Source organism: Pan troglodytes, chromosome 14 (assembly GCF_028858775.2).
Source record: "Pan troglodytes isolate AG18354 chromosome 14, NHGRI_mPanTro3-v2.0_pri, whole genome shotgun sequence".
NCBI classification, from domain to species: domain Eukaryota; kingdom Metazoa; phylum Chordata; class Mammalia; order Primates; family Hominidae; genus Pan; species Pan troglodytes.
The window spans coordinates 35,965,551-35,983,767 of record NC_072412.2 but is presented as its reverse complement, the minus strand read 5'-3'; the positions used below and the strand labels follow the sequence as shown (position 1 = coordinate 35,983,767).

Genomic DNA, 18,217 nt, shown 5'->3' with positions numbered 1-18,217 from the left:
TTAGAACATTTACTTTTTATGAGTTTTTATTAATACTTGCCTGTGGTTGACAAATCAGTGGTGTGATTAGAACCAAGATCTGTCCTATTCATACCCAGAGACAAACTCTTCTAAATAATTCTTGCTTAGTTCTTTCATATTTCTATTATTACTAAGAATTATGACAGTAACTCTAGATAATATATAATATGCTTACATATCTATTTCCAAATTTATCACCTTTTAGATAATGTCATTGACTCTCTACCATAAAAGATGAGGATTTCACTCACACACATACATATATATATATATATATATATATATATATATATTTTTTTTTTTTTTTTTTTTTTTTTTTTTTTTTGGGACGGAGTCTTGCTCTGCCCAGGCTGGAGTGCAGTGGTGCGATCTTGGCTCACTGCAAGCTCCGCCTCCTGGGTTCACACCATTCTCCTGCCTCAGCCCCCCAAGTAGCTGGGACTACAGGCACCCGCAACCAAGCCCGGCTAATTTTTTGTATTTTTAGTAGAGACGGGGTTTCACTGTGTTAGCCAGGATGGTCTCGATCTCCTGACCTCGTGATCCACCTGCCTTGGCCTTCCAAAGTGCTGGGATTACAGGCGTGAGCCACCGTGCCCAGCCTCACTCACTTATGTTTTCATCTTCTTCCTTCCTCCTCTTCTCATCCTTGATATCTGTATTTTAGTTCATAGTTTGTATTTGTTTTTGGTTATTCCAGTGGTTTCCATTGTGGAATTCGGGGGTAAGAATTATTTGTCCTCAGAAGGGCATTGGTCTGTTGACTTCTAGTAGCCAGGGTTAGAGTGGGAAGTTGAGGTCGGTTGATTCTCATTTCTTTGTAGGTGACTTTGCGGTGATCCTCTAGGAGCTTTTGTAATATTCCAGTTATCCCGCAGTGTTTGAAATTCAAGATGGAAAGACTAGGTCTGGATCTTTTTTTCATTAATTGAGCTCTGCACACTCTGGCTCTTTTCAACATGAAGACGTAGGTCCTTTGTAGCTCTTTGAGGTTTTCCTTTGTTATTTCTTAGACCACTTCCCCCTTGTATTTTCTTTGCTTCCCTGTCTGGAACTTATGTTGGTCACAGATGGCTCTTCAACAACAGTTTTGGAGTAGCTACTTTATGCCAGGCATTGTAACCTTCTAGGAGTCGGTAGGACGTGAGGGCCTGGGCAAAGCTTGCCCTTAAGAATTTGAATTTATTCTGAAATTTTGTATATAATCAGAATCAAGAACAGTAACATTCTTTTTAAAAAATGAAACCCAGAAAAGCATAGTAAATGAACAAACATCATTTATGTTTTGTTATTGCTGCTTATTTTATTTTTTTGAGACAGAGTTTCACTCTTGTCACCCAGGCTGGAGTGCAATGATATGATCTCGGCTCACTGCAACTTCCACCTCCCAGATTCAAGCGATTCTCCTGCCTCAGCCTCCTGAATAGCTGGGATTACAGGTGCCCTCCACCACACCCGGCTAATTGTATTTTTAATAGAGACGGGGTTTCACCACGTTGGCTAGGCTGGTCTCAAACTCCTGACCTCAGGTGATCTGGCCGCCTCGGCCTCTCAAAGTGCTGGTATTACAGGCGTGAGCCACTGTGCCCTGCTGCTGCTTATCTTTTACTTAGTCACTTTTATTATTATTCACTGTTTGTATTTTACTTAATAACTTTTTACTCACTTTGTAATTAGTAATAACTAATTACTCACCTTGAAATCTTTCCATTAAGGACACATAGAATGTTTTTATTTCAGTGGCACTGCTGAACCTGAAATTGAGTCTGGTCATCTAAATAATTCAACATGATCTCTGAAGGAAAAGTATTCTGGGGATCACTTAGGGTTTCATTGCAAGCAATAGAAACTGATTTTGCCTTGGGGGAAAAAAAGACTTATTTGGCAGAATTAAAGAAAGATGTAACAATCAGGTCGCCAGAAGGCGAGGTATTAGGACAGCTCTGGTCATTTCCAAGGTAGGAATAAATAGCAGGTCTCTTTAGAGTGCTGACACTAGAAAGATCCTCCTCCTGCTTTTGTGAATTATGACATTCTGCTTAAGATTCCGGTTACAAGGAGAAGACTGTTACCTTAGCTTACTCACATGCTTGCTTCTTAGGTGGAGATGGGGACTTAATCGACAGGTTTATGATGAGCACAAAGACTAATGGGAGTAGTTCCCAAGGGGAAAAACAGCTCTATCATAAAAAAAAAAATAGATAAGAACAGCAATTATATCCACTCTGTTGTGTACTGATGAGCAATGTTCAATTCTGACTGCCTTGTTCCTTTCTGATCCTAGTACTGCCTCCTGTGCTCGTGCCAAGACACAGTGAATATAACCCCCAGCTCAGCCTCCTGGCCAAGTTCCGCAGCGCCTCCCTGCACAGTGAGCCACTCATGCCACACAACGCCACCTATCCTGACTCTTTCCAGCAGCCTCCGTGCTCTGCACTCCCTCCCTCACCCAGCCACGCGTTCTCCCAGTCCCCGTGCACGGCCAGCTACCCTCACTCCCCAGGAAGTCCTTCTGAGCCAGAGAGTCCCTATCAACACTCAGGTCAGTAAGAACTATGGTCTGTGGGGAAATATGGGAAAATAAGCCCAACATCATGATTTATGATGAACAGTCACAATGACAGTCATTGTAACTGTCATTCATATAGTATAAACAGTTTACAAAGCAATCAGCCTTAAAATGATTAGGACTATACCTATTTTGAAGCAGTTACCCTAGAGATAGAACATGTTTTTCCTCTAGTTTTAGTTCTAATGCTCTGGAAGCTCTCAGAAACTAAATGGATTTGAATAGTATCCCTGGGAATTTCCAAGGATTTTTTTTTTTTAAGGCAGTAGAAATAAGATGAAAAGACTTCTGTAATCCAAGCAGAAGACTTGGCCTGAGGACAAGCAACATGGAAGATCAATGCTAGGCCTTTACCTTGGTTGCCTCTTTCAACAATCAAAGGAAGCCCTTGCCTAAAACATATGCCTGCATCCTTTGAGTGAGGCAGAAAGTGAAGCCCCAGCTCCAGCCAGTGCATTATCCCTTTCTGCCATGTGAAGCCAGGACAGCATCTTAAATATAGAGCTCTTCAGTTTGCTGAATTGAGAAAGCATATGGAAGGGAAAGGGAGCCTCTAGCATGCTGTCATAATTGCTCTTGCTACCATACCTGTAAAGTGGATCTAAGTTGAGATAATGAATAAAAGAAACATATGCACTTCGTGAGTGTGAGATAAATACTATGTGGAGCTGACAAGTTCCTAAAGGCATGCATAAATACATTTGGTGCCAGATGTTACAATCTGCCTCATTCATTTATTCCTATAATCATTGATTTAATGGATATTTATTAAACTCTTACTATATACAAGCATTGCCTTAGGATTGCTGAAAGGGGAATTAAAAGGTTAATAAAAATTGTCCCTACAATGTGGGAAGATAAAGAGGGAATTGCCTCTTCACCTCTCAGTTACTTAGTTCCTTTTGCTCCTCAGCAAGTTAGATAAGCATCTATTATATTTATTGCACTATATTATATAATTCCTGTGTGTCTATTTTCCCCATTGAACAGTGAGCCTTTTTTTTCTATGTCTAGCACAGAGCCTGAAATGCAGTGGTTGCTCATCAGTTGCTTATTGAATAAATAAATTACTACACAGGCATTTATTTATTTTTATTTTTTATTTTGAGACGGAGTCTTGCTCTGTCACCCAGGTTGGAGTGCAGTGGCATGATCCTGGCTTACTGCAGTCTCTGCCTCCCAGGTTCAAGCAATCCTCCCACCTCAGTCTCCCAAATAGCTGGGATTGCAGGGGTGTACCACCATGCCCAGCTAGTTTTTGCATTTTTAGTAGAGACGGGGTTTCACCATGTTGGCCAGGCTAGTCTTGAACTCCTGACCTCAGGTGATCTGCCCGCCTCGGCCTCCCAAAGTGCTGGGATTACAGGCAGGTGCCACTGCACCCAGCCCACACAGGCATTAGAACATGGACATGGAGCTCCAGACCATAGGCACAGGTTTTATTGACTCAGTAAGTGATGACTGAGCACCTGCTAAGTGTCTGGCACTGGGCCAGTGCTAGAGGTGCAGTGATGATTAAGACAATGTAGTTGTCCCCCCTTATCTGAGGTTTCAGCTACCGGAGGTCAGTTGCAGCCTGAAAATACTGAATGGAAAATTCCAGAAATAAACAATTCATAAATTTTAAATTGTATGTGGGGATGAAACTTCATGCCATCCTATCCAGGTTCTGAATCATTCCATTGCCCAGCGCATCCACGTTGTAGACGCTATCCACCTGTGAGTCAATTAGTAGCTGTCTCTGTGATCAGATCTACTGTTGAGGTCACTCTGATTTAATAGTGACCACAGAGTGCAAGAGTAGTGATGCTGGCATATTGTTCTAGTTGTTTTACTTTATTATTAGTTACTGTTCCTAATCTCTTACTGTGTTTAATTTATAAATTAAACTTTATCACAGGTATGTATAGGAAAAAAAACATACTATATGTGGTATTCTGTACTAGCCACAACTTCAGGTATCCACTGGGGGTCTCAGACTGTATCTCTGGTGGAGAAGTGGGGACTACTGTGGTCTCTGACCTTCAGGAGGCAGTAGCTATTGAGAGCCATCACATACAGGTAGCCTGTAGCAGTCCAGGCAAGTGATTATAAGGACTTGAACTAAAACAGGGATATGGGGTTGGAAAGAGGGCAGTGAATTGGAGGAGGGAGGTCCAACAGGACTTACTGTAGGGTGAAGGCAGAGATGCTGGAGGGTAGCTTGAGAGTCATTCACTCGGTGTAGGAGCAGATGGTTGAAGTTTTGCAAGTGGCTGAGTTCACTGAGAAAGAAGAAATACAACAGAAAGAGAAGTCATTTGAGGACAGAACCTTGGTTAAGGAACAGGAGGATAATTGTGTTGCAAAATATATATTTACCTAACACACCTCTATGCTACAAAGACTTCCTGTGCTGACTTTGAATTCCTGCCCTGGTTACTCTGACAGGTTGATGTTCTTTTTACTCTTCCCACCCAAGCAGGACAGACACCAACAATGATGCAGAAGCTGGTTAGTTTCTCACCGAAGGCATAGCCCTTTTCACTTCAAAGAAAATAATTCTTGTCTGAATGATTAACAGCAAAATGCCAACCTGAGTAACAGACCTGTAGATAAACAAGAGTAAAAGGAACCTTTGCGATTTACTGGTTCAGCCTCTAAATTTTTTAAAAAGCTCTATTGAGGTATAATTCACATACCATACAACCACCCATTTCAAGTGTACAATTCAGTGGTTTCTCATATGTTAATTTTTTTCAAGCAGTGGTGAAATATATGTAACACAAAATTTGTTTAACCATTTTTTTTTTTTTTGAGATGGAGTTTTGCTCTTGTTGCCCAGGCTGGAGTGCAATGGCGCAATCTCGGCTCACTGCAACCTCCACCTCCCAGGTACAAGCCATTCTCCTGTCTCAGCCTTCCAAGTACCTCGGATTACAGACATGCGCCACCACACCCGGCTAATTTTTTTGTATTTAGTAGAGACGGGGTTTCACCATGTTAGGCTGGTCATGAACTCCTGACCTCAGGTGATCCACCCGCCTCGGCCTCCGAAAGTGCTGGGATTATAGGCATGCTCCACTGCACCCAGCCCATATTAACCATTTTTAAGAGTACAGTCTGGCTGGGTGCAGTGGCTCCCGCCTGTAATCCCAGCACTTTGGGAGGCTTAGGCAGGCGGATCACTTGAGGTCAGCAGTTTGAGACCAGCCTGGCCAACATGGTGAAACCCCATCTCTACTAAAAATACAAAAGTTAGCTGGGCGTGGTGGTGCACGTCTGTAATTCAGCTACTCAGGAGACTGAGGCACGAGAATCGCTTGAATCCAGGAGTCGGAGGCTGCAGTGAGCTGAGATCGTGCCACTGCATTCTAGCCTGGGTGAGGACTATTTAAAAAAAAAAAAAGTACAATCTGATGGCATTAGGTGCATTCATAATGTTGTGCAACCATCACCATATCTATTTTCAAAAATTTTTTCATCACCCCAAACAGAAACTCCGTCCTGATTAAGCAATAGCTCCGTATTTGCCTACTTTGCCAGCCCCTGGTAAGCTCTATCTACTTTCTGTCTCTCTGAATTTGCCTATTGCAAGTACCTCATATACTAGATTCATGCAATATTTGCCCCTTTGTGTATGTTTTATTTCACTTAGCCAAGTATTTTCACAGTTTGTGTTGTGGCATATATCAGTAGTTCATCTTTGTGACTGAACGATATCTCATTGTATGGCTATACCACATTTTAAAAAATCAATTCATTAGCTGTTGGATATTTGGATTGTTCCCACCTTTTGGCTCTAGTAAATAACACCCTGCTTTCAATTCCTTTGGGTATATACCTAGGAGTGGAAGTGCTACATTATATGGTAATTCTATTTTCAGTCCCCCTTTTTTTAATTTTAATTTTTTAGAGACAGGGCCTTGTTTTGTTACCTAGGCTGGAGTATGGGGGCACAGTCATAGCTCACTGTAACTTCAAACTCCTGGGTTCAAGTCATCCTCCTCAGCCTCTGAGTAGCTAGGATTACAGGTGTACACCACCATGCCCAGCTAATTTTTAATTTTTGGTAGGATGAGGTCTCATCACGTTGCCCAGGCTGGCCTCAAACCCCTGGACTCAGGTGATCCTCCCACTTCAGCCTCCCAAAATGCTAAGATTACAGGTGTGAGCCACTGTGCTCAGCCTGTTCTGCTCCTTGAGTAAATAGACATATTTAGTCAAAGACCTACAAAAAGGTCATCTTGCCTTATAACTTTTTCACCAAAGTCATAGGAGTCATAGTCCATTTTCTCACAAGGAAATACCTTACCCATGGTTTCCTAGTATGGTCCACGAACCCTGCATTAGAATTGCCATTGGGGCATGTTAAAATGTACATGGCTACATTCAACCACTGACCTATTGAATCGGAATTGCTAAGGATGGGGCCAGGAATCTGCATTTTTAGCAAGCTCCACTGGCAATTTTTGTGTACACTTAAGTGTGAGAACTACTTGTGTGGACAATTCGATACAACAAAGGCAGATTGATCCAACCTTTTACGCTGTTGTATTCCACCACGCATGTTAACAAGACCATTCTGAACTAACATTAGACATGCATACTGAAGGAATCGGTTGTTTTGTGCTGAGGTCCTCCATAAAGAGTTTTTCCTGTGCCTCATGAGTTTTTACTGTGTTATGAATTATTATCCACGGAATGCATCCCATTTGCCTAACCATGATCACTGTCCAGTCACAGGACTGTCATTTGGGTAGAAGGGCCCTTCTCAGCATGCCTTGGGTACAAGGTTATAATTACGTTTCAGGTATCCTGAAGTATCTCAGGGATAGAGCGTCCCCGTGGCCATTGTACAATTTGTGACAACATAGAAGCTGAAAATTAAGCTCACTTCAAAGAAGGTTTAGCTTTCTCTGTGTTTTGCAAGCCAGATCACAGACTATTCTGCTATGAGAAAAGCTAGGAGAACAGGTTCTGCATTTGAAAGTCTTGCCCTGAAGTCATTAGAACTCAATGATAACTCAAAAGTCGGAGGGAAAATGAATTGACCCTTTAGTGAGGCTCTCAGAACAACCAGTTTCTTCTGTAGGGTACTCACAATGTCACTTCAGAAGAGCCTTGTTACATTAATATGGTCTCACTGTAGGAGTAGCACTGTGTACACCAAGCTCAGGAGTTTAATGGCAAAAGATGTCGGATCCAACTGTCTTTGTGTGGTTTATCGATTTGACAATTCCTTTGTTCTACTGCTTTCTTTTAGTTGACACACCACCCCTGCCTTATCATGCCACAGAAGCCTCTGAGACCCAGAGTGGCCAACCTGTAGATGCCACAGCTGATAGACATTTAGTGCTATCGATACCAAATGGAGGTAAATTGCAGATGAACAGTGAAATGTAGCTGTTTTCCAAAAGTATTTCCTATTACCCCCAAACAAAGCAACTCAAAAAAGAAAACCAGAAATGTACTGGCCTGCTGTTTTGCATGTGTTTTAAGAGGCAAATGGGATGGCTTTGCATTTTAACTTTGACATTCCTCAGTACAATAGAATTAATGTTTTGTTTATCATCATCACTAGAACAAGTTAACTTTTTATTTTAACTCAGCATTTAGAAGTTTGTAGTTCTTGATGTTAAGTATGGAGTTGGGAACTCAAGAAGTTAGGGATTTTATTCTATTTGTGTTTTTACTATATGTTTATAGTGGTATCTTTCAGTTGGCCAGAGAGGTACTCTTAGAAATATACATAAAAGAGGTTTTTACAAAATTTTATTTGCATCTTATAATAGTCTAGATAAGTGTTGCTCGACTTTAATGTTCATATAAACCACGTTGTGATCTTGCATAAATGAAGATTTTTATTCTGTAGATCTTACGGTGGGGTCCAAGAATCTACATTGTTAAGCTTCCTTGTAATGCGGAGGCTACTGTTCCATGAGCCAGATCTTGAGTAGAGAGGTTCTAAAGAAGTGTACCATTTGAAATACTCCGAGTGAATATTTTATAAGCTAAGATCCTTTTGTAAGAGAAATAATAACCCCCAAATTTATCTGTTTCATAAATTTATATTTAGTGCATATAGGAACACACTCTAGATGCAAGAATGACAAGGATGTTCACGGAAGAGAAAGGTAATACAATCACTAGAAAGGCAGAGAAAGGGTGTGAGTGGCAAAGAAAGAAGGAACTCTGAACTTTGGTTAGTTACAGGAAAGTGACTTAACTTTATGTTGGGTGTGAAAACATCCATGGGTTTCCTGATGAAATATCCAGCTCTCTTTAAATGTTTTTTTTTTTTCCATGCATAACTAGATATCCACAAAGCAGAATGTGAGCCCCTCTATGTGGAAGCTTTTTTTTTTCCTTAAATAATTTAATGTCCTATTCAGCATTATTGATTTGCTTTTTATCATAGTCAAACTATTGTTTTCCATCTCTAGTTTGTTAGAAAATGATACTTTTTGCCACAAGGATTCAAGTGGGCACAGTAACAGCAACATGCCATCTTTCACATGTTTCTGAAAGAAGAGGTGACCTGCCAGCTTCCTTTGAGCTGTGCTTGCTTTAGGGCCGACAGTTTTTTTGTGTTCATCTGTTCATGTCATGTTTTCCCTGGCCCCTTCATGACCAATACACGTTTATAAATGCTCTAGCCATGGAAGATGAACAAGGACCATGGGCTCTACATCTCAGGTGTGCTAGTGAAATGAGCCAGCCCCAAGCAGCTCCCATGAGAGCTACAGGTTCTAAAAGATTGCAGAGCGGCATGCTTGGTCTTGCAGCCGACTTTCTGGTGAAAAGCATTAACTAAGTTTCCTGGTGGAATCATGAACTACACAGCCCAGGTATGACAGTAGCCATGTGCTCTCTGGTTTGTTTTCTTCCAGACTTTCGACCAGTTTGTTACGAGGAGCCCCAGCACTGGTGCTCGGTCGCCTACTATGAACTGAACAACCGAGTTGGGGAGACATTCCAGGCTTCCTCCCGAAGTGTGCTCATAGATGGGTTCACCGACCCTTCAAATAACAGGAACAGATTCTGTCTTGGACTTCTTTCTAATGTAAACAGAAACTCAACGATAGAAAATACCAGGAGACATATAGGAAAGGGTAAGAGCAAAGATGTTATTCCTTTAGTCATCTAGCCGAAATGTAGGTGGTCATGTGTGTAGAAGTGCACGTGACCACCCTCACATGTTGGTCATGTGCCCCTGTGGAAGGACCCCAGGGCTGGTGAGCTCTGAGATAGCTCTGACATTACCACTGGGGAAAGCACATAGGTTGTCAGGATCTTAGTCCCTCTTCCTCTAATGTCATCATGCCACTTTCTAGGGGTGGCATGGAGTGGGGATTGTGAAGACAAGCAAGATGATAAATATGAAGAAAGCCGGATGAAATTATTAAATAGAACTGTTATGCATTATTTTTCATTTCCCTAAAACTTACAAACTAGGATCATTTCTGAAGAACAGGAATTCTGACTAGATGATTATTTGTATCAGGTGAAGTTCCCTTTGGAGACTTAGCAGCTAGGTAGTTAGAAAGAATGACTGATTTATGTCTGGAAGCCTTTGGCATGTGATAGGGGCTCTCCTGTGTGCAGGCTGATTGGGTACAAGTCATACTGGTCTCTTTTCTGACCAGTGATGCTTTTGAAGCCCATCTCATTGGTCTGAGTGATGGTAGCAAATCCCAGCTGAGTGTGTGGTCTGGCTGAGGATCTTTAAATTATTTTCTTTTCTATTGGAATAGTTGGTATCTTCGAATGATACCATGGAGTCATAGATGTGAAGAACCTTCAGTCATTTGACCTTTCCTCTCTCCATCCAGCACTTAAGCCACCTCGGGAAGGGAGCCTCAGCCTTTTCTTTCAAATTTCCAGGCGAGATTCATTGTTCCATTTGGTGATGCATTCTAATATTCTTCCTAACATACCTTCAAAATGTCTCCTGTTGGAGTAAACCTAAAAGCCATTGTTTAGAAACAGGTTCAAATTATTCATTGATGTTGACTCTTAATGGAGCCAGTCACTTTATGTTTATTTATATTCTGTCTCCATAGTGGCTTTGAGGCAACTTACGAGAAACCATTGCAGTGAAATGATAAATGAAAAATAGAAAATCAGAAACAGGTCGAGGGGAGGGGAGAAGAATCCAGATATGTCATCCATAAGGGTTAGCATTGTTAACCAAACTAAGCAGGGTCGGGCCTGGTTAGTACTTGGATGGGAGAATGCCTGACCTCCTGGGAATGCAGCCCTGTAGGTCTCAACCTTATTTTACCTAACCCCTATTCAAGATGGAGTTGCTGTGGTTCAAACGTCTCTGACACAGAGAGCTGGAGAAGATGGTGGTGATTTTACTCTAGGTTTCCTGACAAGGAGGGAAGAAATGAAAAACTCACTCTGGAATGTAATTTTTATCCCAAAGGGGGAAAATAGCCATTCCTCAAAGGAAATAATCTTTGAATTAATTCCTAAACAAGTTTCTTGAGCATGGCTTTACTTTCAAATGATTTTTAGAAGAACCTTCAGTGAACTCTCAAGGCAAAACATTAACACATAATGTTGTGAAGCAGTTTGCTGAGGAGCTTTGCAGATTGGTCTGCATGTTCAAGTTCTGCTGGTGCCAGTGGATCCAAAGACAGGATTAAAATATTAAAGGAGTGCTGAATGTGTTCTAGGAACCTGTCTGCAAGTCGCTTCTTCAAGGTGCTCCTGCTGAGGACACGGAGAGTGTGTGGTAGTCTGTTTCGTTGCTATAAAGGAATACCTGAGACTGGGTAATTTATTAAAAAAAGAGGTTTATTTGGCCCATGGGTCTGCAGGCTGTACTGGCATGTGCTTCTGGTGAGGGCTTTAGGAAGCTTCTGAAAATCATTGTGTAAGGCAAAGGAGAGCCTGTGGGTCCCCTGGGAAGAGACAGAAAGAGAAGGGAGGGAGGTGCTGGTCTCTTTTTAACAAACTGATCTGGCAGGAACTAATAGAGTGAGAATCCACTCATTACCTCAAGGAGGGCACCAAGCAGATCATGAGAGATCCTTCTGTGTGACCCAGATACCTCCCACCCCTCCCACCAAGCCCCACCTCCAATATTGAGAATCAGATTTCGATATGAGATTTGGAGGAGTCAAATGTCCCAATTATATCAGTAGCTCCTGTGTTGTTGACTGAGAGCTCATCTTTAGGGTTAAGAAGCCACATGAGCAAGAGCTGGGACTGATGACCTGTTCTGCAAACTGGAGCACCTAATAGTGCTCCCCTCAATGCAAGGGCACTCATTGTCACATGGTCTGAAGGCAAAGTTACAGTTTTCTCAGAGCTGCTTAGAAATTACTCCAATGTGGAAAAAATTTTTTTTTAGACATGCCACAAGCCTTGCCATAAAGCGTGGGTGGAAAAAAGTGTTGGCTTGGGAGATTTTAAAGCAAGGGCAGTCAGTCTTCTGTGAGATCACAGGATTCTCTCTCAGATGCTGCCATGGGTTGTCTGGTTCTGAGCAGCATGGCTTCCAGGAGCACCAGCCTGAGTAAGTTATCTGCAAAATGCATTCCTAGGCTAGCAAATGAGTTAACTTGCTCTGTGGAGTTAATTAACAGACATTAGGTTTTAGTAATATGCATTCATCTCACAAGTACTTACTGAGCGTCGACTCTCAGCCAGACTGGACACTAGGGATGCAACAGTGGAAAAAAGACAATGACCAGACTTCCTGGATTACTTGCTGCTGGGGAAAGACAGACACGAAATACAACATATAGTATGTCCAATAGAGAAACACAAAGCAGGGGAGAGAATGGAGACTTTAAACCAGCGTAACCAGGGAAGGCCTTCCTGAAAAAGTGACATTTGAGCAGATGTTACCAGAAAGGTGTCCCGATTCAGACCCCAAGAGAAGATTCTTGGAACTCACACAAGAAAGAATTTGGGGTGAGTCCATAGAGTAAACTGAAAGCAAGTTTATTAGAGAAGTAAAGAAACAAAAGAATGGCTACTCCACAGGCAGAGCAGCAGCATGGGCTGTTCGACTGATAATGTAGTTATTTCTTGATTATATGCTAAACAAAGGGTGGACTTTTTCCTTTTTCATGAGTTTTCTGGGAAAGGGGTGGAGATTTCCTGGAGCTGAGGGTTCATTTCCTTTTTAGACTATATAGGGTAACCTCTGGGCATGGCCATGGAATCTGTAAACTGTCATGGTGCTAGTGGGAGTGTCTTTTAGCATGCTGATGCATTATAATTAGCATATAATGAGCAGTGAGGATGACTAGAGGTCACTTTCATGCCATCTTGGTTTGGGTGGGTTTTGGCTGGCTTCTTTATGGCACTCTGTTTTACCAGCAGGGTCTTTGTGACCTGTATCTCGTGCCAACCTCCTATGTCATCCTGTGACTAAGAATTCCTAGCATCCTGAGAATGCAGCCCAGTAGGTCTCCACCTTATTTTACTCAGCCCCTATTCAAGATGGAGTTGCTCTGGTTCAAATGGCTGTGACACAGAGAGCAAGGAAGTCAGTGTTCGTGGAGCCTGAACCAGTCTGTCAGGTTAAATTTTAGAGCTCCCTGGCTGAGGAGAGGGTCCATTGAAATTGTTGCGGGGCCTTCCAATTTTATTTTTGGTTTACAATATGATCTGACTTTACACTTTCGAAAAGATTGCCTGGCTGTTCTATTGAGATTAATTAGACGGTGATGGGCAAGGATGGAAGATTTTTTTTTTTTTTTTTTGAGACGGGAGTCTTGCTCTGTCACCCAGGCTGGAGTGCAATGAAACGATCTCAGCTTACTGCAACCTCTGCCTCCAGAGTTCAAGCGATTCTCCTGTCTCAGCCTCCTGAGTAGCTGAGATTACAGGCGCACACCACCACACCCAGCTAATTTTTGTATTTTTAGTAGAGAAAGGGTTTCTTCATGTTGGCCAGGCTGGTCTCGAACTCTTGACCTCGGGTGATCCCCTGCCTTGGCCTCCCAAAGTGCTGGGATTACAGGTGTAAGCCACCGCACCTGGCCTGAATATATCATTTTTAAAAATTCTTTTTAGTGGCCAGACGCAGTGGCTCATGCCTGTAATCCCAGCAATTTGGGAGGCCAAGGCAGGCAGGTCACCTGAGGTCGGGAGTTCGAGACCAGCCTGGCCAACATAGTGAAACTCCGTCTCTACTAAAAATACAAAAAATTAGCCAGGTGTGGTGGCGGGTGCCTGTAATACCAGCTATGCGGGAGGCTGAGGCAGGAGAATCACTTGAATCCAGGAGGTGGAGGTTGCAGTGAGCCAAGACCGTGCCATTGCACTCCAGCCTGGGCAATAGTGCAAGGCTCCATCTCAAAAAAAAAAATTCTTTTTATTATAGTTAATGATGAGCCATTCCCCTACCCAGTAGATATCAATTAGCCTTCACACCATTTCTGGCTTTTATTCCTTGTGACTTAAATTAGCTAAATGGCTGGCCCTGCTAAAGGAAGGTCATGTTGCCACCCTGTCAGCAGTGCGTGCATTTTGAGTTTTGTTTTCTCTAGTGGTGATGATGGGTCCTCATTTACCCCACTTACCATCTAGTGGGTATGTCCCTGAGGTAGAGGGGCTGGTAGAAAGCATTTATTTGTAGCCATGCAGCAGTTAACTGGTACAAAGGGACTGAACTTATGACTTTGACCTCACTAGCAAGATGCTTTAAATAGCTACTAACAGTTAGCACTAGCACACCAAAAGCTACCACTTTTGTGTAGGTAGCTTTTGTCAAAGGCAATACCTTGGGCAGCCTGGAACATCTCATTCCAGTGTGGGATCTATCCATATTCTTCCTTAGAAACTAGGCAGACCACTTGAACTCTCTACAATGACATATCAAATAATAATAATATGATGATGATGATAGCTACCCCCACTGATTACCTAATATGTAAGAGACACGCTGGTGGCCGGGCGTGGTGGCTCATGCCTGTAATCCCAGCACTTTGGGAGGACGAGGCGGGTGGATCATGAGGTCAGGAGATCGAGACCATCCTGGCTAACACACTGAAACCCCGTCTCTACTAAAAAATACAAAAAAAAATTAGCCGGGTGTGGTGGCAGGCGCCTGTAGTCCCAGCTACTCGGGAGGCTGAGGCAGGAGAGTGGCGTGAACCCAGGAGGCAGAGCTTGCAGTGAGCCGAGTTGGTGCCACTGCACTCCAGCCTGGGCGACAGAGCGAGACTCCATCTCAAAAAAAAAAAAAAAAAAAGGTAAAAAAATTTCTTCCTTTGTGGGAGAAAAAAAGTGATAACCATTAACCCTGGTTATTGAACTTTCTGAGATAGATCAAGCGTATCCTGAAAATAATTATCACATATTCCAAATCATTGCATTGTTTTTGGAATTGGGCTTTTTTTAAACCATTTTATGAATCTTTATTTTCTTGTATATCTCAAGTTCTGTATAATTCTAGTAATTCTTCTTGTTTTATGAAAGGAATTATCCTGACATAAGGATTTCGCCAGTCAGCTCCTTGCAGAGGTGTTACCGGAAAGCAGTCCTGACCCAGACCCCAAAAGAAGGTTCTTAGATCTCTCACAAGAAAGAATTTAAGGCGAATCCATAGAGTAAAGTGAGGGCAAGTTTATTAAGAAAGGAAAGGAATAAAGAATGGCTGCTCCATGGACAAAGCAGCCACCAGGGCTACTGGTTGGCTATTTTTATGGTTATTTCTTTTTTTTTTTTTGAGATGGAGTTTCACTCTTGTTGCCTAGGCTGGAGTGCAATGGCACAGTCTCGGCTCACCTCAACCTCTGCCTCCCGGGTTCAAGCGATTCTCCTGCCTCAGCCTCCCGAGTAGCTGGGATTACAGGCATGTGCCACCATGCCCGCCTAATTTTGTATTTTTAGTAGAGATGGGGTTTCTCCATATTGCTCAGGCTGGTCTCAAACTCCCGACCTCAAGCAATCCGCCCGCCTCGGCTTCCCAAAGTGCTGGGATTACAGGTGTGAGCCACCGTGCCTGGCTGGTTATTTCCTGATTATATGCTAAACAATGGGTAGATTATTCATGCCTCCCCTTTTTAGACCATATAGGGTAACTTCCTGATGTTACCATGTTCGCCATGGCATTTGTAAATTGTCATGGCACTGGTGGGAGTGTAGTAGTGAGAATGACCAGAGGTCACTCTCATCGCCATCTTGGTTTTGGCCAGCTTCTTTATTGCAGCCTGTTTCATCAGCAAGGTGTTTATGACCTGTATCTTGTGCCAACCTATCTCATCCTATGACTTAGAATGCCTACCCGTCTGGGAATGCAGCCCAGTAGGTCTTAGCCTTATTTTACCCAGCTTCTAATCAAGATGGAGTCACTCTGGTTCAAACTCCTTGGGCAGAGGGTCTGCATGTCCAGGTGGTATTTGGGTTGCTTCCTTTCCCAATGGATTTCACTTCCCTGTCTCAAAATAGTCCTTTTGTTCTGCCTCTGAACACATGTAAGGCTTCTCATCTTAAAAAAAGCAAATTCTAAAAAATATTTTAACATAGGATGCAATGTCATACTGTTACAGTCATTAAACTTGATGTTGCAGAATACTTAATATCCTGAGAAAATGTTCACAAGATATTATTAACTGAAAACAAGTTTTAAAACATCCTGTAGAGTATGATCCCAATTTTCTTCTTAAAAATGCACATGGCTGAGCATGGTGGCTCACACCTGTAATCCCAGCACTTTGGGAGGTCGAGGTGGGTGGATTGCTTGAGCGTAGGAGTTCACGACCAGGTGGGCAGCATGGTGAGACCCTGTCACTACAAAAAATACAAAAAAGTTAGCTGAGTATGGCGGCGTGCATCTGTAGCCCCAACTAGGCAGGAGACTGTCTCAAAAACACATAAAAAAGACTGAAAAATGTTAATAGCTAATAACTAATAGATGTTAGCTTTGATTATTTCTGGGCCGTGGATTTGTGGCTGATTTTTCTTTTCTGTCTGTATTTTCTAAATTTTCTATAGTGGGCTTTCTTGATCCTGTGAGGATGGGGTGGGCATGGTGTGTAAGGGTGCTCTGGAAGGCAGCAGCAGTGGTAAGGGAGACACCTCACAGTGCAGCCCAGGCAGAGTGGCTGCGTGTTTGAGTGACAGTATGGGACATGCCGTGTAGTACAGTTGGACCCAAACAAGCTTGTTTATCGTGTTGTCCTGAGAAACTTGGTCATCAGGGGCAGTCTTGGAGGACCAGCCTTGCTATCAGCCCAGAGGTGACTTTGTGTGAGTTAGGAAAAGGTGCCTCTTCCTCAAGAGAAATTACTGCCATCTGCTGGGAAAGGATTGTAATAATTACACAAAGCTCTGAAGACTAGGAGGCAAACCCTGGTTTGCAGTGGTTGTGCAGTGCGCAACGGTAGGCACAGTCCTCTGGAAGACCTGCCTCCATCCTCTGACCTAGGCCCTGGTGTGGATCTGGAAAAATTTATTTTTATATTATTAGTATTTTTTTTTACCACCCATTAAAACTTTTTTATTGTGGGAAATTTCAAATAGGAAAACAGAGAGGGGAATATAATGAGTCTTCATCTTAATATCTCTGGCTTCAATAAAGATTCACATTCTGTGCCATTCTTTTTCATCTATCGCTCTATGGTATTTTTGCTAGAATATTTTAGAGCAAATCTCATGCTTCATATCCTTTTTCCCATCTATTGGAGTTTATATCTAACTATATAAGAAATAATACCATTATTACACTCAGAAATATATATTTTTTCTTAAAGCTTCTAAAATAGCTGTGCAGAGGAAAAGGCAACAAAGGCAAGGGGAAGATTAATTACAAACTCGAGAGGAGGCGTTGTGCTTGTGTTGGGACGTTTAGGTTTTGTCCTAAGAGGAGTGGAGAGGCTTCTGCATCTTCTGTGCAGGACACTCTGCCTTTTATGGTGATCTTTTTGCCTCCCTCCCAGTAAGGAGGGTATCCCTGCACCTTCCTTCTACTTTGGGACACTGACTTCTTCCTCTGTTAGTAGGTTCCAGAGATTGGCACACTCTCACCAGCCTGCCCAACCTGCCCTCTTCCCAGTCATTTCCTGTCATTCAAGGCAAAAGAAGAGGATTAAAAGGGGACACACTTTTGTAGTTCCACCCAGCAAACCCAAATTAAACCCAAGGTTCTTCTAGTCCTCATTAACCACAACACAGGACTCCACACTCCCTGATCTCATAAAAAGTGGGTGGCAGTCACACACAAATGGAAAGTTCGGATAAAGAAAGACACAGCCCAAGCAGATACAGAGCCCAAGATGTGGGTGGAACTTGCTTGAGGGCCGCATTGCCAGCGTTCTCTTTATGATCTCAGGCAGTACTTCCTTTGGGGCATTTATTCCTTATTGCTAGGAGTTAGAACAGGCCGCAGGATTGTAACACTAGCTTTTCCTTCCACTTCTAATGCTACTAAATTACAATAATGAACATATTAATGGCATATTTGATTGCAACAGTAACAGGTGTGATGTCTCTTTTAAGCATTTCATACAGAACTGTCAGAATGTAGGCTGCAGTAAAATCTGCACATGTTCATGCTTTTCCTGTACCGTTTTAAAGGAATATCACTGGCTAGGCATGGTGGCTCATGCCTGTAATCTCAGCACTTTGGGAGGCCGAGGCAGGTGGATCACCTGAGGTCAGGAGTTCGAGACCAGC

At 42.6% G+C, this 18,217-nt stretch overlaps 1 protein-coding gene across 6 annotated transcripts in view; it reads left to right on the top strand.

The window, feature by feature from the left end:
• Nucleotides 1–18,217, top strand: part of SMAD9 (SMAD family member 9) — a 75,170-nt gene that overhangs the window by 44,769 nt on the left and 12,184 nt on the right. For 3 of the 6 annotated variants that reach the window (XM_016925193.3, XM_009426881.5, XM_009426880.5), the window contains exons 3-5: nucleotides 2,306–2,563; nucleotides 7,836–7,946; nucleotides 9,463–9,684. In XM_016925193.3, coding sequence (XP_016780682.1) covers nucleotides 2,306–2,563; nucleotides 7,836–7,946; nucleotides 9,463–9,684 — 591 coding nt within the window. The remainder of the gene's footprint in view (nucleotides 1–2,305; nucleotides 2,564–7,835; nucleotides 7,947–9,462; nucleotides 9,685–18,217) is intronic. The other 3 variants (XM_016925194.3, XM_009426883.5, XM_016925195.4) reach the window with 3 other exon arrangements.